Here is a 22335-nt window from a genome sequence, read left to right on the forward strand (position 1 = left end):
TGAAAGTGTAATGCTTAAAACCAGCAAATCAAATTGTTTGGGGACAGACTTGGTGGAGACAATCGAACACTGAAGGTGATCCTTGGTAAAGATTACCACTCCCCCACCTTTGGAAGATCTGTCTTGCCAAACAAGGTTATAAGCAGAAAGTTTAACATCACTATTCAGAACACACTTCCTTAACCACATCTCAATACTGACCAACATTTGGATTGGAGCTGTGAACCCACACTTTCAATTGATCCATTTTAGGTAATAAGCTTCTAGTATTAACGTGCAGAAAACCCAGGCTTTTACGAGAGCAGAAATCAGTGAAGCAGATATCAGAGCACAAGTCAGAATTGAAGCTTGCAACAGTAGATGGGCCGGGGTGTACATGCACATTTCCTGATATCATCAACAGTAATACAATCAAGGCACGGCATAGGACAGGAAGAGCTCTACAGTGCTGATTTATGACATCTGAATGTGCATCAGATGGCAACAAGATCATATTGTACAGCAATTTCATCAGGTAACATGAATACAAAGCGAGAGGTGGTTAGAATAGGATGGGGAGGCCAAAAGTCTAAGTAACCAATAGAGAGTCAGAGTCCCAAGTGTGAGAACAAACAGTCTGTCCCACGGTTGATTAAGAAAGTTCGTAGTCAACAAGACATGCAGGAGTCATGAGGCAAAATGCACAATTAAAAAAATAATATATATATATATGTCTTTGGGCTATCCATTGTAAGTTCAGAGTCACTTGCCCCAACACTGCGTGTGTGCTGGAGGTGAGCGAAAGCTCGGGAGTGTGGTGGGGGTACCTGTACCAGAGGGGGAGACAGGCCAGGGCAGATGGTGAACAGATTGCCAGGTGGAATCCAAGCAGCTGTGCAGCAGGCAACAGGAGTAGGTGTCACACCCACTTGGGAGATGCTTTTATTTCTGGAGGAAGATTTCTTGTAGAAAATGCCAGTGAATAGTCTTTGAACAGTGGGAGGGGGCTTCAAAGACTCCTGCCACTTGTTGGACCCAAAGGACTCAACACCTGTCACTTTACTATACCTCAGTGCTAATTGAAGTTGTTTCTGGTCTGTCCTAGCAAGCCTGGCAGCCTTAACTCAGCATTCAGTCCCCATAAATTAAAATATATAATTGTACTTTTGTAAACTGGTCTTTTTTTTTCTCTTGGCTTTCAAAATAGCATCAGACCAAACACTACTCACTCAGATCAAGGCTGGATAGTGTCTTCAGGTCTCTGCTGTTTGTTTGCTTGAGCACCCCCCGTAAAGCTTGGGAAAAGGAATCCTTGATAGCAGTAATCCCTCTGGGTAATTTTGGGAAAAATGAAGTTGTAGGTTTGGAGTTTTGATCTGGAATGAAGGCCATGCTGTGGAGGGTAGCATCCTGCATATATCCCTGCTGGAAATGCAAGTTTAACTAACTCCAAATCTATTAATTTTCGAAAAAAAACATGTTGAAAATGTGAAAGCTCACATGCATCTGTTTCTCTCTCTTTCTTCAGTTTGCTATATCTTAATGTGTGGCCATAAACACACGTTTCCATAGTTGTCAGTCACCCAACACACACAAAGAGTTAGAAAATACACAGAGGCCAAAGAAAAATATTGGAGCCCAAAGACAATATCTTGCGCTGAGAGCCGTCTCACAGCATCAGTTCCCCCAAAAATTATTCTGAAAAATAATTCTTCTGTGCCAGGAATATTTCATTATGGAATTCTCCTAGAACAACAGTTTGCTGTTGTGTGTGTGAGGTTGAAGAGACAAATTTTGGGCGAGTTACGCCTCTTGCTTCTCCTCTTCCTCCACTCCTGCAAATTCAACACGACAGGAAATCTTTTCTCACCAGAAGAATGCCAGAGCTGCTCGTCAGTCTCCTCCTTCAACCTTTTCCAAGCCCTCTTGCTTCCTTCATTCCTTCAAGCGTGGTTACTGTTTTCAAGAGTAGACCTTGATTCATGGCCGTTTCTTATGAAGTCCTAAGAATGATTCAATGGATCTTTACAAGCAAACCCACACAAACCAGTAACTGTATTTTACAAAGATAACATTGTCACTCCACACAGGAATATATTTTCATGTAAATCAACAAGAGGATTAATTTAAGATAGAAAACAACAACAATTTAATAAATTGAACAATAAGTGATTCACATGTCATGATTGTATATTATGGTAAGTGATACCCATGTCATCAGCCCATCTGATCTGGTAGTTAGAGAAACAATAGTGATACATTGCTCATTGAGTGTATCTATTGAGGTCTAAAAATTATACTGTACGTTGTAATCTGTTTGATAACATTACGAAGTTCCCCCTGCTTATCATTGGAAGCTGCCCTCTCCGTCACGTCCTGTACCTGTCATTTCCGGAGATGAAAGAACACTGCACATCCAATGGATTAATAAATGACAGTAGCTGCTAATCATTTCAACCACTAAAAACCGATTTGATTATCAAAACGGATATTCGTGACGCTTGTTTTTTTGTTTGTTCCCAGGCTATATATTTGCGTCGGTGTCCACAAATGACTGTCCTCCTAAAATTTGTGTTTTCAGGTCTGAATAACTAGCTAGCTAGTTTGCTAGCTACCCAATGCTAGCTGCTTAGCTGATACATTTCTGTGACCTAATTTAGCTAACGTTAGCTGGCTACTTAGCGATACAAAATGTGTTGAAAATTAAGCTTTGATTTGGTTTCTGTGGTTAAAAATAATATTGTTTTTGTGTGTCGTCATTAGCATTGCCGGGATGTGTTTACTTATTCCTTTGCAGGCACGACTTTACGCTTTGAATCATTTGGCTGTACTAACATTAGCAGTAGAAGGTCAATATTGTTGATGCCAGCTACAGCTAACTATAGTGGAATACTTCTCAACAAACCGTTAGGCCTATGCGCAATGAGATGTAAAGCTACTGTTAGGCTATTCGATATGAGATGTAAACAGAGTGGGGGCTTCAGCTATCCAGATTCACAGTTGTTCATTAGTTAGCTAGCTAGTCTTTAGCTAACAGGAAAAGTAGCCATACCCAGTGTTGGCTGAAGTTAACCTTACTCGAACACTTGCAAACACCTCAATAATAACAATACTTGGAATATGGATTTCATGTGGACTTCAGCCATACTACAAAATCACCTTATTCTACTTTCAAAATAACATTTTCAGACGACCGTCTTAATTTCAGATTTTTGCTGACAGGAAAACTTTCATGTTTTGTTTTGGAGAGTAGGGGTTGGCTTTGGATCAATTGTTGATTTTTGCATGTGTTATAGTTTCATATTTTTGCAAATAGTGTCCTCTCACAGGTAGGCATAACTTTTTTATTCTTTAATATAAAATGTGTTCGTTTTATTGTTAGTTAGAATTGACGATAACTACTTAAAGTATTTCTGAACAATTTTAACAGTAGCGTAATTGTAAATACAACTTTGTATGTCACATTTTTTTGTACTCCTTTGTTTTGAAATCTGATCAACATACAATGTCGTCTTTGCCCCCACAGTAGAAAATGAATGGCCTATCTGTCAGTGAGCTATGCTGCCTGTTCTGCTGCCCTCCCTGTCCGAGCCGTATTGCCGCCAAGCTTGCCTTCCTGCCTCCTGAGCCTACATATTCCCTCTTGCCGGACCTCGATGGGTCTGCGGCCCCAGGGACAGCAGGGTCAGCGGGGCTGAGATCCAGGGGAGGGGTACCTGGAGCAGCTGTAGGGGGTTCAGGCAGCAATGGTCCTGCAGAGGGCAAATGGAAGCTCCACCTGACAGAGCGAGCTGAGTTTCAGTACTCCCAGAGAGAGCTGGATGCTACAGAGGTGTTCTTCACCCGCTCCAGCCGTGGCAATCGAGTGGGCTGCATGTACATCCGCTGTGCGCCCACCGCCAGGTTAGTCGCGCAGAACAGTGTGTGTGCACGTGCGTGTACCTTTGCTCATTTAGGTCCTTTTGTCTGACCATGTGTCCCACTTCCTCTGAACTCGCCCCTTTTCCTCTCGTCTTCGTTTTGTAATGCCATTATTTTTCCACTCCCTTGTGTCCTATTTCCTTACTTCCTGTACTGGCATCGTCATTGTGTGTGGCTATCTCAAATCTGTTCTCTTCCTGCTTCCGGCATTAATTTGTTTAGGCCATCTCTTTTGACCTACAAATACCATTGTACTTATTCTTACCCCTAAAATGTTTGCCTGTTCTGTCGGGTTTGTCAATTTGTCTTTGATAGTCTGGTTGGCTGAGTTTATACCTCAGTATGTCTTCATATTGTATGACTTCAGGTAGCAAAATTGTTTCTCTTGTTGTGTTCAGTAATCAACTAAATTGCTTTGCGAAGACATGGACTGGGTCTTGTTACACTTGAGTAATATCAGTGTCACGCATGCAATGTAATATGTATTCCTTGTTCAGTGTCACATTTTGAGCAAAACACCCAAGAGCAAAGATATAACTTACTGTATGGGAGAGGACCAGTCTATTTAAAGAATAGAGAGTATCCAGTTGCTTTAGGGAGCACAGTTCACATTCATGAATATAAAGCACATGGATGATGCCTGGGGTATAGCAACCCTATTATTTGTGTAGTACAGAACAAGCAAAAATACCTGATTCAAACTTAGGGAACTAGTCCTCTCTTGAGTGTGGCCATAACCAATTTACCTTATACAGCATATTCCTGTCCCATGCAAAGAGGTAATTCCTGAGGTTTCAATGGAAATCTGCTGTTCACACAATGCAGGTTAGGATAGGTAAAAATACCAGGTTGAGTCCATAGCTGCAGGAAATATGGGTGTTGGTGGTGCTGCAGCACCCTCTGATAAATCTTAAATACATTTGCCAAAATTATATAGTCTAATTACTCCTGTCTGTAGCCTACAGACATCAACAAAATCATTCAAAACACCAGAGAGACGCAATTTGGGCAGACAGCGCCTAGTACTTGTTGCTATGCAGCCATAGAAATATAATCTATAGAATGGCTTTGGAATCTCTAACCCTGGCAATTTGACTGGTAAACTCATGGGTACACTCACAATGGTTGTCAGTCATGACTTGAATCCGAACCTCCATTCTATGGATTCTATTTTTGTGGTTGTGTCTGTACAGCTATAATCTGCCTTTTGCACATTTCTAAATACAATCGTGGGAAAAACAGTTTATAAAGCAAATGCCTGCTGCTGAAAATAGTAGACTAATCTGTCTATAGAAACTACCAAATGTTTTCCCAACAACTCTACATCTTAGGCATAGGAGCATTAGCCATCACCGGTGAGTAGCCCATCTTCATTATTGGGTGAGTCGGTGCCACTCGATAGTTTATTAAGTAGCCTGTACTATAGCTTATTTATATTTCATCCTAATATTGTTCAATCTTTGTCTCCCCTCTTTTCATTGGCTTGGGCTTTTGGTTGCACCCCCAACTCAAAACATCTTCCCTCGTGGCTATGGTAGCGTCCATCTTTTTAACCTAGTCGTTGCTCTGTGGCCTCTCACCAGGTTTACAGTGCTGTTCTCCCATGGTAACGCGGTGGACTTGGGCCAGATGAGCAGCTTCTACATCGGCCTGGGCACACGCATCAACTGCAACATCTTCTCCTACGACTACTCCGGCTACGGTGTCAGCACGGGCAAGCCTTCCGAGAAGAACCTCTACGCTGACATTGAAGCCGCCTGGCAGGCCCTGCGCACACGGTACATACGGCACCGCCACTTCGCAGTCAGTGTGGGAGACCTTACAGAGAGAGAGGAGGAGGGGTGGTGTGGGTGGAGTCATTTCACACAAGGAAGGGCTCATGCAGCTAATGGACTGTCATTAGATTGATGGGATGCTGCGCTATCAACGGCTGTCCTTGGATGGATGTTACGAGTTATGGAGCTACAGCTGGTTTTTGTATTAGGCGTGCCATGTTCACAGACATTTGTTACCTGTCAACTCCTGAATCTATGTGATGAAATATATATTTTCATTCCATATTATCACAGTTTAGGTTTAGGAGTGATTTATGTTCAAATTGTTTGCCACTACAAGCTTTTCCTTGACATTATTGTATTTTATTCCACTCTCTTCCTGGTTGTGATCAGATATGGCATCAGCCCAGAGAACATAATCCTGTATGGGCAAAGCATTGGCACCGTTCCCACAGTTGACCTGGCATCACGGTATGAGTGTGCCGCTGTGGTGCTCCACTCCCCCCTCACCTCTGGCATGCGGGTGGCCTTCCCAGACACCAAGAAGACGTACTGCTTTGATGCTTTTCCCAAGTGAGTCATCTACCACACCTTCCTCTTATCTCCATCTTCACATTATTGCAGACTTGTCAAGATTAGCAGATCATTATAGAACTAGAAATGTCAATGGAAAAATATTTCTGTACAACTAAAAGAAGAGCTGCAATATCTTTCATAGCTTCCATGTATTTTATTATTCAACCTCTCTCCCTCCTCCCTCCCTCCCTGTGGAATCGGCCTTAGTACATAAGAGTCATCTCTCACTCTGCATCAGATCATAAGCAGGTGTCAGAAACACTGACTCCTCCAGTCATTTGTTGTATCATCGCCCGTTATTATGTCAAATGTGGTTGTGTGGTATCTGAACCATTAAGATCACATGCTGGTTCACTGAATAGGATTCCATCACAGTCTAGTTCCAGTACCAGGCAGTGCAGTGTGGGAGTAGAGTAGGTGGTGGGGAGGGAGCTGGGGATGCCTCTTATCTGTGCTGAAAGCCTCCGGTGTTCTCCTCCACGCTCCTAAATTCTCCCGCGCCATTTTGCGCAGTTGGCACTCCCCAGGCCACACAACACTCAGCTCCTATACTCAATACTCCATCTAGTCAGAGTGGACTCCAAGTGAAGTGATACTAGCTTGGTTCAGATCTGTATTTGCTGTTATGTGGGGGATGGAGGACTCTCTTCCATCTGAACTAGCAGATGGAGCTGATCTGAGAGATGCATTTACATGCAGCAGGATTGTGTTCTCATTATTCTCCCCTTCCTGTCCTGTTTGTCCCTCTACCTGTTAGAGAACAGTTGCTGCTCAGTGCTCAAGGCTGCAGGGCATTTTGCACTAACTGGCCATGCTAGAACAGACTGTTCAATGCTTTCTATCCACGGTTACATACTTGCCCATTAGCTATAACAATGTTGTTACATAATTCCTACCGTACATTGCCGTCTAGGGACAACCTTTGCTTCCCTTATCCCCAGTCACTAACTCCTTTGCCCATTGTGTCTCTGTCAGCATTGAGAAGGTGTCTAAGATCACGTCACCGGTGCTGATCATCCACGGGACTGAAGACGAGGTGATCGACTTCTCCCACGGTCTGGCTCTGTTCGAGCGCTGTCCCAAGGCCGTGGAGCCACTTTGGGTGGAGGGGGCGGGACACAACGACATCGAACTGTACAGCCAGTACCTGGAGCGCCTGCGCCGCTTCATTGGCCAGGAACTGGCCGCACAGCACGCCTGAACACCCCCACACCGCCTCCAGGCTCCAACACTCCTCTGGCTCTCCTCTGTTCCCCTGGGTCTAAGTGGGTCAGGAGGAGTGGATGGCTGGGCTCTCAGAATGAATGATCCTTCACCTTTTGGGGTGACTTTGTCTGGATGTTCGGCAGCCACGTCTTTTAGTTGTTTTCCTATTTTTCTGTCTCTGTCATTAATCCTGGTCAGAGAATCTATTCCACCTCCCGCCCCTTGGACAGTGCAAGAATGCACCCAGGCATGGAGGGCTCTCTACCTTCTGCCTGTTTTATGTCTGTCTGTCTAAAGCCCCTCTCTATTACCCCAGGCATGGAGGGCCCCTCTGCCTGTTTTATGTCTGTCTGTCTAAAGGGCCCCTTCTCTATTACCCCAGGCATGGAGGGCTCTCTACCTTCTGCCTGTTTTATGTCTGTCTGTCTAAAGCCCCTCTCTATTACCCCAGGCATGGAGGGCTCTCTACCTTCTGCCTGTTTTATGTCTGTCTGTCTAAAGCCCCCTCTCTATTTTACCCCAGGCATGGAGGGCTCTCTACCTTCTGCCTGTTTTATTTCTGCCTGTCTAAAGCCCCTCTCTATTACCCCAGGCATGGAGGGCTCTCTACCTTCTGCCTGTTTTATGTCTGTCTGTCTAAAGCCCCTCTCTATTACCCCAGGCATGGAGGGCTCTCTACCTTCTGCCTGTTTTATTTCTGCCTGTCTAAAGCTCCTCTCTATTACCCCAGGCATGGAGGGCTCTCTACCTTCTGCCTGTTTTATGTCTGTCTGTCTAAAGCCCCTCTCTATTACCCCAGGCATGGAGGGCTCTCTACCTTCTGCCTGTTTTATTTCTGCCTGTCTAAAGCCTCTCTATTACCCCAGGCATGGAGGGCTTCTACCTTCTGTTTTATGTCTGTCTGTCTTTATGTCTGTCTGTCTAAAGCCCCCTCTCTATTACCCCAGGCATGGAGGGCCCTTCTGCCTGTTTTATGTCTGTCTGTCTAAAGCCCCTCTATTACCCCAGGCATGGAGGGCTCTCTACCTTCTGCCTGTTTTATGTCTGTCTGTCTAAAGCCCCTCTCTATTACCCCAGGCATGCCTCTACCTTCTGCCTGTTTTATGTCTGTCCCCAGGCATGGAGGGCTCTCTACCTTCTGCCTGTTTTATTTCTGCCTGTCTAAAGCCCCTCTCTATTACCCCAGGCATGGAGGGCTCTCTACCTTCTGCCTGTTTTATTTCTATCTGTCTAAAGCCCCTCTCTATTGCCCCAGGCAAAAACAACCTCAAACAGGTTAGGTGTTCTAAACACATGTACTGTATATCATCTTCTGAGACGTTTACACATGATTCAATTTGAACTAACAACCCTAACATGGGCAAATCATTGAGTAATGAAAGTCTGTTTTGAGCACTGACATTTTGGTATTTAATTTGAATGGGGAATGTGTGTGTTTCTCTTTTCTAACACAACGATGACACTACTTTACAAATCCTGTAGTGTTGACGTATGAGTATAACTGTCCTATTTGAAAGCAGGTTTGTTGCTAATGTTTCTTGTGGAATCTTTTTTCTTTGCTCTTCTCTTTCTCTCCTGTCTCATTTACAATTAAGCTGTCAGATTAATAGTCCATGTCTATGAATAATTTCTTTCATAGACAAATCTTACGTTTTTATAATTATTAAGCATGGTTTAATTCTAATCTAAAAAGTGATTAGAGCATAAGTCATTTTTAAAAAGTTGCTGAATATTGCTTTGGCTAAAGTCCAAAATCTCTCTGCCAAATTAATTGTTTCAAAAGCATCATTAAGTCGCTAACATCTCTCTAAGACATGATTGATTTCTAACTCGGCAACCACTCTCATGTTTCACTCCCTGATTCATATTCTACAGTAGTTGTACTACAATTGATGTTATGAACATGTGAGTTTACCTTTAGAACACAAATTAAGTCCTGCCATGTTTTCTGAGTTAAGGAGGCATTAGTTGGCCTTTACTCACACAGAACTCAATTCACATCTTACTGGGTTTCTATATGGGATGTTTTCAAATGGATTTTTAAAATCTTTGTAAGTGATTTAGAGTTGTACATATTCAATTTCACTTGAGTTATTTCATCCCTCTAAAAACATAAAATCATTGTAAATTACTAGGCTTATGCTGGTAATGGCCATTCGTATAGTAAATTGGGTCAGGTCAGTTGAGATTAAGCTGGTTGGGTGGATGGAGTATTAACTGAACTTGCTGCTAAAGATGAGGATAAATGGATTGAAAAGGGTCAAACCCTCCACATCCATTGTATACATTAATGCTGCTTAGTTTGAGGGGAAATGTAACAGTCATACATGTTATTTTACGCTGTACAGTGGAATGGATCCAGTGATGTACAGTACTCTTTGCTGGTGTCATGTTGCATGTTTGATTGGTTGCTCTTTTGCTTCATGTTAGGGGTAATAACACTTCATTATAACACTAGTGGAGCTATGGAATAAGATGTGCTCTCATTTATTATTCACTAGGTTTATTTCCAGCAGGCTCCCTTTTCAGCTCCAACTAGCCCTTTTCACTGACTTCCTACTGTTGCCACTCTATTTCAGACAGACTTAAGATTCCACAATTTCTGACCGACTGTGTGAAAGTCGACCGAATGCCCAACTTCCCTGGCTTACAGGGTCCACCACCACTCACAAGATAGTGGAGGTCCTTTGTTTGGGTTGGGTTTTGGGGGAGTCAGGATTACTTGTACACAGCAATCAAATTTTAACAGTAAATGTTCTGTCTTGAACAAAGCATACCTCTTATATTGTTATGTTCATCAGAACCAAAGAAAGTCCTTCATCACCCATAGTACTTGGGTTTATTGTCCATCACCACATAAGCAGTTAGGGAACAAAAGTTGTGCGCCCTGAATCAGCCAGGATATGCTCTTGTTCAAGCTGCTAATAGTTTGGTTTGGGACAGCTTAAGCGTGTTTACTCTCTATGGACGATTGTATGGAGAATACAAGCAATACAGCAGATTTGTGTGTGTCTGGGTGGCCTGAGAGAGGAGTGTGTGTAGGGGATGATGGACTGTACTTTGAGTGTGAGGAGTTCCAGACACACATTCAGAGCTTTTGTTTAAAGAAACTAAGTTATAGAAATGTATTTTTTATTCAAATGTGTTTACTATATTACATTGTTTGCAGATTGTTTATTTTTTTGCTGAGGGTTAGGATCCAAGTGGATGATGGGGGTTGGTATGTTATTGTATCCAGTTATGCATTGTTTATTATTTACAACTTTGTTATATTTAGTTTAAAATGTTTTCCTCACCCCCCCCCCCCCAAAAAAAAACATCTTCGAAAATAAAATAATGAATTGATAAAATTTGACTTCCATGTCTGACTTAATTTCTAGGATGTTTACCCCATTTGGTGTAGCACAGCTCTCTGTAAATTAAAGTTTAAGTCCACTCTATTCACCAGTTTCCCTTTCATCTCTGTGATTCAGCTTTGGCATGCTGTAAAGAAAGAACAGAATGAGTGTTGGATCAGGTTTCAGAGGACTAGTCTACCAGATGCTATACATATACTGCTGGTGGGTGACCAGGTGACAGGGCATTGTATTGGGGAATGGGGAGCGCATCAAAATAGGCTTAGCTATTTATCTGTGACAAAAAGATTCAAATAATCTGTCTGTTTTTATTTTTGTAGTACAAGCCCTTCGTCTGTCCAACCTCTCTTCGCAGGCTAGGATGAAGAGTAGGGGGGTGTAGCACTGCCAGATGGGATTTAAGCACTGCTCCCCCTTCCCGCAAACACACACACACACACATACACTTCTCCCAACTCTTCTCAATGGGCTACATACATGAGCACACAAATGTGCTTATCGCTTTGCACAGAGATTAAGGCAGATACAACAGCACTCCCCTTCTGCCAGGCTGCAAACAGCACAATAGGAAGTTAGAGACTGAGTGACCCACTGTAGCAGTACAATCACATCCACTGTCACTGCCTTGCACTTATACAGTCTACATGGACCATTCATGCATCCATGTTAACTTAGACATGCAACTAGCAGGTTGCTACTAGTAATAGTACTGCTACTACTATTGCAAATAGCAAGTGTCCTTTTTGCTAGACAGAGCAGTCAGAACTGTTCATACATTCTTTACATAAATTAATGGAAGATTTTGCAATTTTATTAAGTCTATATAAGCTGTGTCTCCAATATTTTCCATTAATGTCACTGATACAGATGGCTGAATAAACCATCTTGCTGCCACCTGGCATATTCTGCCAGATCAGCGCTCATGGAGGAAAGGACACGAGGAAGGGATTGTGGACTCAAAGTAAAATTATTGAGCCACAGCTGACCCTGTTACGGGGCACATTAGATGTATATATTAAAGTGAAGTGTCGTTTTCCAGGAAATAGCCTTGTAGTTTTTTAACTTTTGTAGGCTTTTTGAATGGTATACAATGGGAAAAAAGGGAAAAAGTGGCTGAAGTGAATTCCTCAAACAGGAATATAATTGTATATATCTTAAATGACCTTGTTTTCACAAGTTTGATGACATAATCGTCAAGCCAATTCAAAAGATTAGGGGACAGGACCCGGAAGTATGACTTAGGACAACATTGTATACAGTGACCTCCGTAATTATTCAGACAGTGACAATTTTGTTGTTGTTCTGCCTCTGTACTCCAGCACTTTGGATTTCAAATTCTACAATTATTATGAGGCTAAACTGCAGACTGACAGCTTCAATTTGGGTATTGTCATCCATACCGGGTGAACCATTTAGAAATTACAACACTTTTTGTGCATGGTCCCCCCATTTTAGGGGACCAAAAGTATTGGGACAAATTCACTAATGTGTAATAAAGTGGTCACAAGTTTTGTATTTGGTCCCATATTCCTAGCACTCAATGATTACATCAAGCTTGCGACATTTGCTGTTTGTTTTGGTTGTGTTTCAGATTATTTTGTGGCCAATAGAAATGAATGATAAATAATGTATTGTGCCATTTTAGAGTCACTTTTGTTGTAAATAAGAATAGAATATGTTTCTAAACATTTCCATGATTACAGATAGTCCTGAATGAATCGCGAATAATGATGAGTGAGAAAGTTAGACGCACAAATATCATACCCCAAGACATGCTAACCTCTCACCATTACAATAACAGGAGATTAGCATTTTGGGATGGGAGGGGGGATGATATTTGGGCATCTGTAACTTTATCACTCATCATCATTCAAATCAAGACCTGTAAGGGCCTTACTAGTTAAGGCCGGTGAAATGCCTTTGGACATCATTCAAATCAAGACCTGTAAGTGCCTTACTAGTTAAGGCCAGATGAAATGCCTTTGGACTTGTCATAGGAAACTTGTCATAGGAAGAATGTTAATTTTTTTACTTACCACCACTGATGACAAATTCATATTAATAAAGTTTTTCAAGACACCATGAAGCACATGGCTGCAGTGGACAGTTGTTCCAGATTTGATGTCCAGAAGTTGAAGAAAAATTGAGGTAAATATTTATTGTGTAGAGAATATTTTAATTGTCAGTCATTTATTTTCTTTAATATGTGGTAGAACGTTTGAATTTAAAAAAATATTTTATATATTTCGTGTAAACGATATGCTATCTGTAATACTAACCAAAGCATGCTATGCAGTCTGTCAATTTCCAGAAACTGTAGAAGTGTCATTTCCATCACAAACTTAAGTGTGGTGGAAATTACAGAAAGTGGTGGAAATGGAGTACAGACGCAGAACAACAACAAAATTGTCACTGTCTGAATAATTACGGAGGTCACTGTATACAATGTTGTCCTAAGTCATACTTCCGGGTCCTGGCCCCTAATCTTTTGAATTGGCTTGACGATTATATCATCAAACATGTGAAAACAAACAGACCCTGATACCCCTTCCTCATCGTCTGCAACAGGAAGGAGAAGTCTAATACTTGCTGGAAGGAAAAAGGTTGGAAGAGGTCGCTCAAAAGCATACAGAGATCTTAGTATGACAAATGTCAAACTTGATAATGCTTTACGGAAAGCTGAGAAATACAAAAAAAAGGTATGATTAACTGACGTAGAAAATGGATTTCCCTTCATTTGGTGTTTTGTCTTTGTCTTTGGGGAATCTTTTCCCTCCATTTTCTATGTCAGTTAATCATACCTTTTTTGTATTTCTCATCTTTCCGTAAAGCATTATCAAGTTTGACATTTGTCATAGGAAATGATTCCCCAAAGACAAAGACAAAACACCAAATGAAGGGAAATCCAAAGAACTTGAGAAGGATTTTATTGTTTCAAAATGTCATCATTGCAGAGTTAAAACAAAAGTATAAAACAATTTGCAGTGACAAGGACAAACAAGTGGCTTCAAAAATGCTCAGATGCAACATCCTGAGAAAGTATGGCCTGGTCAAAGCCGCAAACAGAGAATTTGGATTTTCAGCAAAAGAAATGAGGGCAAATGAAAACAGGCCATCTCGTCTTCAATACTCCAGGAAAAATCAAAGTAACATAATTAGCACTGCCACAGAAGAGAAAATCACTAGATTCTATGAACGGGATGTCAACAGTAGAGCAAACAGGGAAAAAGGACACACTAACGAGGAACAAGAAATAAAAGCAGAAGCGCTTCTTGATTAGCACAATTCAGAACCTTTATCAGAAGTTTAAGAGGGCATATTCAGAAATGTAAATGTCCTACTGTGAATTCTGCAAAAGACGTCCTTTTGGGTTGTCAAGCCAACAGTTCAGGATAGGGACACATGGCTCTGCAAAACCCACGCCAACCTCCAGTTCATGGAGGACAAACTACAGCATCACAAAGTGATCAGCTGCAGCAACAATGACAACCTTATTGAGTCTTTGTGCTGTGAGAACCTGAAGAAAGAGTGCATGTAGACAGAGTTCTCCCTTTGCCAAGCCAAAGAGCTTAAAACATCTACCTTTGATGCTGGTGTGCAGACATGGTGGTTTGAGTGGTAAAACAAAGCTGAAGAGAGAGAGAAGAAAAACAAAGAGGGAAACATGGAAAAGTTCACAGTACATTTGACAGTAAAAGAAAAGGTAGGTGGCACACTGCAGATTCTATTGGAGGACTTCTCCAAAGGATTGAAAGAGAAGTTGGGGAAACACGTGGACAACATTCGACACCAATACTCCAAACTGAGAGACTTAAAAGAGGATCTAGGGAAAGAGGAGACCATTGTGCATATTGACTTTGCAGAGAACTACATGTGCAAAAACACCAGTGAATTCCAGGCAGTTCACTTTGTTTCCATGTTTTTTTTTTTACATAGATGTCATTTCCACCACACCTTATCATTTCCATCACAACCCATATTTTTGAAGTAAACTTGTATATTATGTATAATTTACATACATTTATTTGTTTTAGATATGGAAATCATACAGTTGTTATCATCATTGATTGAATATATTATTTTTCATGATAAATAAATGTTTTCAGCTGTCACCAAGGCAAGTTTATACATTCAGGCATTGTGCTGAATTATGAATATTAGGAAAACCTTAAAAATCACTTAAAATAATATTCAATACAAGTTCATGTACAAATGTATAAGAAATCCATTATAAATCAATTGTATGATATTTGATTGAACTAAAATGGATGTTTAATGACGTGATGGAAATTACATTTGTCTATGGCTGTCTAGGAAAAATGACAAAAATATATAAATTCCTGAATAGTACGATAGCAGCCATTATCAGATTTAGTTTCTAGACAAATCAAAGACAGGTACAATACTGGTAAAATGGTGTTTGAATAAGTTTTAATTTCTGAAAGACAAAGTGCTCGAAGTTGCAGAATCACCCAAGACTGAAAGGCTGTGAGATTGGCCATCCCACTGCTATTGTTCTAGATCAGTGCTATTCCAACTCTTTCAGCAGGGACACCATGTTTTTCACCAGAATTTCTGGGGACCCCATTTTCTCACAATAATATCTTGTGACCCCTCCCCAAATCTAACAGCACAACCTTAAAATCGGTGCATTTCGATTTTTTACATCAACAAATAACCAATTCATTACGTTTTCAAAATGAAAAGAAACCAATAAATATATTTACTCAATAAAATGTTATTTTCAATTATCTTTCTAAAAAACATTTGTATATTGTCCCATACAAGAATCTTACTCTTATTTATTTTTGGACGATCCCACTGCCGTTACCCCGCGATCCCGACTGAATACCACTGTTCTAGACAAGCGTTAGGAGTATGCTAGTTGACAAGGCAGTGGATTTGGTTGGATAGTTGAAAAGCTTGCTGAGGAGAGTGGAATGAGGGAGTTGGAGGTGGGGCCGTCTGTGGTTATAGGGAATGTCCCTCTGTGGTTACTCCTGGCACCTTTCATTGATTTAACCTTGGTGGAAAAGAGAAAAGATTGGGAACCACTGATTTCTGACCAAACTTTTTATAGTCCTGTACCCCTTCAAACATTCAACCTCCAGCTGTGTACCCCCTCAAGCACCAGGGTCAGCATACTCTCAAATGTTGTTTTTTTGCCATCATTGTAAGCCTGCCACACACATGCTATACGATACATTTCTTAAACATAAGGAGTGTGAGTTGTCGTCACAACCCGGCTCATGTGAAGTGACAAAGCACTCTTATAGGACCAGGGCACAAATAATAATATAATCAATAATTTTGCTCATTATTTAACCATCTTACATATAAAACCTTATTTGTTAATCAAAAATGGTGAATAACTCACCACAGGTTAATGAGAAGGGTGTGCTTGAAAGGATGCACATAACTCTGAAATGTTGGGTTGTATTGGCGTGAGTCTCAGTCTTAAATCATTTTCCAAACACAGTCTGTGCCTGTATTTAGTTTTCATGCTACTGAGTGCCGAGAATCCACACTTACATAGGTACATGGTTGCACAGGACATCAGTGTCGTAACAGCGCGATTTGCCAAGGCAGGATACTCTGAGCGCAGCCCAATCCAGAAATCTGTCAGTGGCTTCTGATTAAATTCAATTTTCACAGAACCACTTGTTGCAATTTCGATGCATCTCTCCTGTTCATATATCGGTAAGTGGACTGGAGGCAGAGCATGAAAGGGATAATGAATCCAGTTGTTTGTGTCATCCGTTTCGGGAAAGCACCTGCGTAATTGCGCACCCAACTCACTCAGGTGCTTCGCTATATCACATATGACATTGTTCGTAAGCTTGAGTTAATTTGCACACAAAAAAATCATACAACGATGGAAAGACCTGTGTGTTGTCCTTGTAAATGCAGACAGAGAAGAGCTCCAACTTCTTAATCATAGCCTCAATTTTGTCCCGCACATTGAATTTAGTTGCGGAGTCCCTGTAATCCTAGATACAGATCATTCAGGCGAGAAAAAAACATCACCCAGATAGGCCAGTCGTGTGAGAAACTCGTCATCCAGCAAGTGGTCAAACAAGTGAAAATTATGGTCAGTAAAGAAAACTTTAAGCTTGTCTCGCAATTTAAAAAAAACGTGTCAATAGTTTGCCCCTTGATAACCAGCGCACTTCTGTATGTTGTAAACGCGTTACATGGTCGCTGCCCATATCATTGCATAGTGCAGAAAATACACGAGAGGTCAGGGGTCTTGCTTTAATTAAGTTAACCATTTTCACTGTCGTGTCCAAAACGTATTTCAAGCCGTCAGGCATTCCCTTGACAGCAAGAGCCTCTTGGTGGATGTCAAGGGTACCGAAGTGGCGTCGGGAGCAATTGCTTGCACGCGCATTACCACTCCACTATGTCTCCCTGTCATGGCTTTTACGCCATCAGTGCAGATACCAACACATCTTGACCACCAAAGTCCATTCGATGTCACAAAGCTGTCCATTACTTTAAAAATATCCTCTCCTCTTGTCCAGTGGTTTGCAGAAGAGGATGTCTTCCTTAATTGACCCCCCATAAACGTAACGGACATATACCAGGAGCTGTGCCAGGCACACCTAGTCTGTTGCCTAATCCAGCTGTAACGCATAGAATTCACTTGTATGCGAAGCAGTAATTGTTTCAAAACATCTCCTGCCATGGCACTGAAGCGTCGTGAAAGTGTTGTTTGGTGAAGGAATTATCTGCATAGTTTTTGGGGCCTTTTCCCTCTGCATTGTCCCAGCCATATCCGTGGCAGCAGGAATAATTAAGTCCTCCACAATTGTAAGGGGTTTGCCTGTCCTAGCCACTCGGTAGCGCACCATATAAGACACTTCTAGCCCCTTCTTATTAATGGTATCTGTTGCTTTTACACGTCTTACTACTTGAAAGTCGTCTTAAATCTCACTCAAAAAACTCCTGTGGCTTACTTGTCAAACGGGCATGTTTTGTTTCTAAATGTCTGCGCACGAGTGAAGGTTTCATCAAGTTGTGAGATAATACTTTTTGCACATATAAGACTGTGGCTGAGGAAAGGCACTCCTCCCAATATAAGTGAACCCCAAATCAAATGTACTTCTCATATCTGCACCTCTTCGATGGTCCAATGTCCCTGTCTGTTGTTCGGTGCTTCCCGGGTAAGGGGGCAGTAGCTCTTCTGCTATGGAGAATTGAGAGACTGGGTGTAGTGCATTTCTACTGGGTTCCAGCCCATTCAGGTGTGGGAGGACATTTAATTGAAGACCAAGTAGCCAAGAGGGCTTTAAAAAAATATACAATTTATATTCGTGCCCCATTGGGTAGAGGTGAGGCCAAATGTTATAAATTAGTAGGGATCTTTTTTTATCGTCTTAGTAGCACATGATTAGGTAAGAGTTTTTAAAAAATGTTTGTTTTCTTTTATTCTAAAGTTTACAAGCTGTGATTGACCACAAACCCCAGTACACTAGGTGGCCGCATGCACCTCCATTGTTTGTTTTGCAGATCACCATTATTTACATTTTAGTCATTTAGCAGACACTCTAATCCAGGGTGACATACAGTAGCATTTAGGGTTAAGTGCCTTGCTCAAGGGCACATCTGTAAATTTCTCACTTTTTACTGTAGCAAAACCATGAATTCACACATATGGAATCACGTAGTAAAAGTGTTAAATCAAAATATATTTTAGATTATCCTAAGTAGCCAGCCTTTGCCTTGACAGCTTTGCACACACTATAAAATATAGACTAAAAATTATTATTTTTTGGTTACTACATGATTCCATGTGTTATTACATAGTTTTGATGTCTTCACTTATTTTACAATGTAGAAAATAGTCAAAATAAAGAAAAAGCCTTGAAATCATTAGGTGTGTCCATATGTTTGTATTTCTGAACATATCCAACTGACTTCAAAATAAACCATATTTATTTTTCATGGAGGTGATCTCAACAATGAAAATACGTTCACCGATTTGTCTTATTAGCTGATGACAAACAAAAATATTGCGTATTAGATTTCCATGTATATTCTTTATCGACTTGGCTCTAGGATATTTATGTATATATTCTTAGGGTTAAATAAATAACTCAAAATGCTTTAAAACACATTTGTCAATGAATTTCTATGAAATTGCACATGAACAGGATGTAGCTTCGAGAGGAGAGTTCATGACTGCATTGAAGTCAGTAGAAATGCCTTAAACGACTTACAAAGCCCACAAATGATATGGTGCACTAGCTGTACAGGACTTCATAGTTACTTGTCATCTCATTGTAACATTTTATGGTGAAGAAATGACCAAATATATTGTTAAATGGTTATTACAGAGTAATAATTTGAACTGTCATTCAACTCTGGAAATATTTTTTGTTCAAGGTCAAACAAAAAGACAAATCATAGTAATGATAATAATTTATTTAGGTAGAGAATTCTTTGGCAGTGAAGAAGTACACAAAGTTCATGAGAGAAAAATCACAAGTGCTGAATGAGAATCAAGATAAAAGGACATCGACCACAGAGTAAACCTTGCCCAGCCTTTAGTATGACCAATAACAGATCAGTACACTGTGTTCAGTGAGATGGCCAGAATGTCAGTATTAGAGAACGAGTGTTATAACCATAACCACAATGTGCAAGGAGAGAATAGGTATTTATGGCACAGGAGGGACAGCATTCAGTGTGTGTGTGCGTGTGTGTGTCCGATGGGGTGGTGGTGTTAATGCTGGTTAGGCAGTGTGTGGGAGCCAGTAAGGGTTTCTGTTAAAGTGGGAGGTGTGTGTAGAGGCCTGGGCACAGGAGGAACTGAGTTAGTGTCAGCGTGGGCTGGTGTGATTTCTTTTCTTCATATCGTCTGTGACTCAAACTATTAGGAGTGAGTGATTGGCTGAGGCTCGGTGCACAGGTGGCTGCAATGTTGAGACTGTTGTAAGAGCATACATGACTGCCTATTCCGAATGACAATTTCCATCTGAACGTTTACTTCAAATAGAGTACTTGAATGTCATTTTTCACCACAAAATGGGCGGCTCCTTGTACTACGTAAGCCTACCTAGTCGCTTGCTACGCCGATTCTCTCCACAAAAACGTTGAAATGCAGCATCCTTTTGTGAGGGTGGGCAGGGGGGCACTGTTGTGTAGATAATGAGGCTGTATTTTACCACCAAACTCACTTGGTTGAAATTTAACCCAAAAAATGTGATTTTGTTCCTCTCTTTTGGCACAAAGCTGTTTCACACACTGATGTAGTGGTAGAAAAAAAGTGGGGTTGCGGTGAAAAAAGTCAAGCTCCTTATATGTTGAATTAATTTTCCCGCAAAACATTTACCCTTCACTACACCACTGGTTTCACTAAATAATTAACTCTACATCTATCAATTTGCTCTACAAATAAGCACCAGTGTTGCTATAAATCCGTGAAAACAAAAGTGATCTGATGCTAAGAACTAAAAAATAGCCTATTTTGCATTGATAACTAAATGTAATCTCAGCGACTGTTCAAACCATAAACATTATAGCCTTATTAGAATCCCCCCACAAAACATATTTTGTTGAGAAGTAATTACTTGATTTTAGGCTTCTTCTAAATGGTAAAACAGCTGCTAGCCATGTGCTTTTTCTCCATGAGCAAAAATGACCACATTCTATTTTTTAGCTGATATGGGAGCAAATACATTCAAGCAGCAGATTAAACTGGAATAGTGTTGTAGGTTACACTGGCAAGTATAAGAATATTTGCCAGAGCATTTATTTAATTATAAATTGGGAAGATGTGTGAAGATGGAAAGGCTAGCTTGCTGTTTTTAGCCTACAGCCAACTGGCAGGCACAAAATGAGGTTATTTAAAACAAACCGAAACTTTCATTAGATTTAGCTATTATTCAAAAATGCAGTTGGTTTTCTTTTAAAATTAGCCAACAGTGGTAGTTTTCAATGTGATTCTTTGTTTTATCACAAATGGGAAGAAAATCTCTGCTATTGCAGCCTTGTGAATGTTTATAAAATCAAGGGTCTAGGAACACATGGACCGGCGAGGGTATCATGTTGCCAAACGGTGCTGCTCTAAAAAAAATTGACTCCACCCAAGTGCACATGATAAGTGACAGAGTGTTCAGCAGATAGACCTTAACCCTGCACCCTCCTAAATAAGCCCCAGTGCTCATTAATGTAATGTGCACCCACTGAGCACTGGAGTGGGAGTCTGTCCCTCTGTCACGATTCCAAATGAAGCACAGCAAACCTGGCACTGTCTTCTTTCTGACAATCTGAATTCACATATAATTTAAGAACATCATCCTTTGGAACCCTCTCCAAGTTTGATACAAATACTTTTTTCTTCTGCCCTGTAAAAAAACATCAGAGGAAAACAAAACTATACTTAATTTTGTGCAGAGGTGAAAAGAAGAAGAGCAGGTCACTCATTCCACCCATTTCCCACCTCCTGACATCACCTTGCCACCAACAAGTGCATCTCTATCAGGACTGCTAATCAGCGCGGCAGGCCGCTCAATCCAGGTCTCACATAGAGACCGATCCTATGTGTCACTCCACCCTACAGATGAGATAGGACCGCTAAGCAATTTCAAAAGGAAAGGACTTGTTAAAACCAAGTAGGAACCTATCAGAATGCCTCTATAATGGTATTCGTCACACAGCTCAGAATATTAGAAGCGCAGTCCGGTGTGTTACACACAGTGCACACAATGAGGTAAAGGAAACAAAGAAGAAAGATAGGACCTGTGTGATGTCACTGTCAATCAATCCCCCAGATTAATACTGACACAGGAGTTCATCATCATTAATAAAGGCAACAGGACTGGACATCGCAGTCTCACTCTCCTTCCCATCTCCCTCTGAATGGGAAACATAACAGGCATCACAGGAAAGAAGAGTTGATAAAAAAAAGCTGAATACTGATGGAGGGCAGGAGTCACTCCTCCTGCATGTGCAAAACCTCTTCATGTGGAGAGCGGAAGGTTGCGGGGAGGGGGGCACTGTCTCGCTCTGCCAAAGGCATCTATATTCTATATGGCACTGAAGTCCCACTACACATCCATAATAGTCCATAGGGGTTGGGGGGTGGTAGGGACAGGGATTGGAAGGCCACAGGCTGCTTCTGGAGTTGGGGGATGTATGTGGGCACTGAGAGGTGGGGGTCCGATTGGGGACAGGGGTTTTGAGAATAGGGTATTCAGAGTCTCATTGACTTCATTGACTTCAACTCACTCCTCCATACTTCCGTCTCAGTCTCCCACCCCTCCAGTCTGTGGTCCCTCCAGTCCTAGACTCACAGTGTGACCTTGCTGAGGCGCAGAGACAGGCTGGAGCGCTGCTGGGCGCGGGGGAGTGTGGAGGCGCAGCGACTTCTCAGCTGGACCGGCCTCCCCGCGGTGCCTCGCACACGCAGCAGGAAGTCAAAATTGGCTGAGGTGTTCATGGCGTAAAAGACATTGGCGTTGTCTGGAATCACCAGCTCTGAAAAAGGAAGGTTTTTTTAAGTGACTTTTTCACAT

The 22335-nt window shown here is 41.4% G+C and overlaps 2 protein-coding genes and 1 long non-coding RNA gene across 5 annotated transcripts in view; 2 read left to right on the top strand and 1 right to left on the bottom strand.

Annotated features, from left to right (window-relative positions):
* The first annotated feature begins 823 nt into the window (after positions 1 to 823).
* On the top strand, positions 824 to 8317 carry abhd17ab (abhydrolase domain containing 17A, depalmitoylase b). 2 transcript variants are annotated; one of them, XM_064935253.1, is made up of 6 exons: positions 824 to 3308; positions 3509 to 3882; positions 5484 to 5678; positions 6069 to 6248; positions 7227 to 7773; positions 7840 to 8317. In XM_064935253.1, exons 2-5 carry the CDS (start codon positions 3512 to 3514, stop codon positions 7450 to 7452), a joined length of 972 nt encoding a protein of 323 aa, XP_064791325.1. In that variant the 5' UTR covers positions 824 to 3308; positions 3509 to 3511; the 3' UTR covers positions 7453 to 7773; positions 7840 to 8317. The 2 variants fall into 2 exon arrangements, with proteins under 2 accessions (XP_064791325.1, XP_064791324.1); XM_064935252.1 differs by having other exon boundaries at positions 825 to 3308; positions 3506 to 3882.
* A 121-nt stretch (positions 8318 to 8438) lies between these two features.
* On the top strand, positions 8439 to 10807 carry LOC135512827 (uncharacterized). The gene is made up of 2 exons (XR_010451459.1): positions 8439 to 8534; positions 8575 to 10807. It is a non-coding gene; the product is annotated as an uncharacterized LOC135512827 (long non-coding RNA).
* An 8418-nt stretch (positions 10808 to 19225) lies between these two features.
* Positions 19226 to 22335, bottom strand: part of rgl1 (ral guanine nucleotide dissociation stimulator-like 1) — a 37712-nt gene continuing 34602 nt past the window's right edge. For both annotated transcript variants that reach the window (XM_064935255.1, XM_064935256.1), the window contains exon 17: positions 19226 to 22297. In XM_064935255.1, coding sequence (XP_064791327.1) covers positions 22110 to 22297 — 188 coding nt within the window. In that variant the 3' untranslated portion in view covers positions 19226 to 22109. The remainder of the gene's footprint in view (positions 22298 to 22335) is intronic.

This window comes from Oncorhynchus masou, chromosome 24 (genome assembly GCF_036934945.1).
Source record: "Oncorhynchus masou masou isolate Uvic2021 chromosome 24, UVic_Omas_1.1, whole genome shotgun sequence".
Classification (NCBI taxonomy): Eukaryota; Metazoa; Chordata; class Actinopteri; order Salmoniformes; family Salmonidae; genus Oncorhynchus; species Oncorhynchus masou.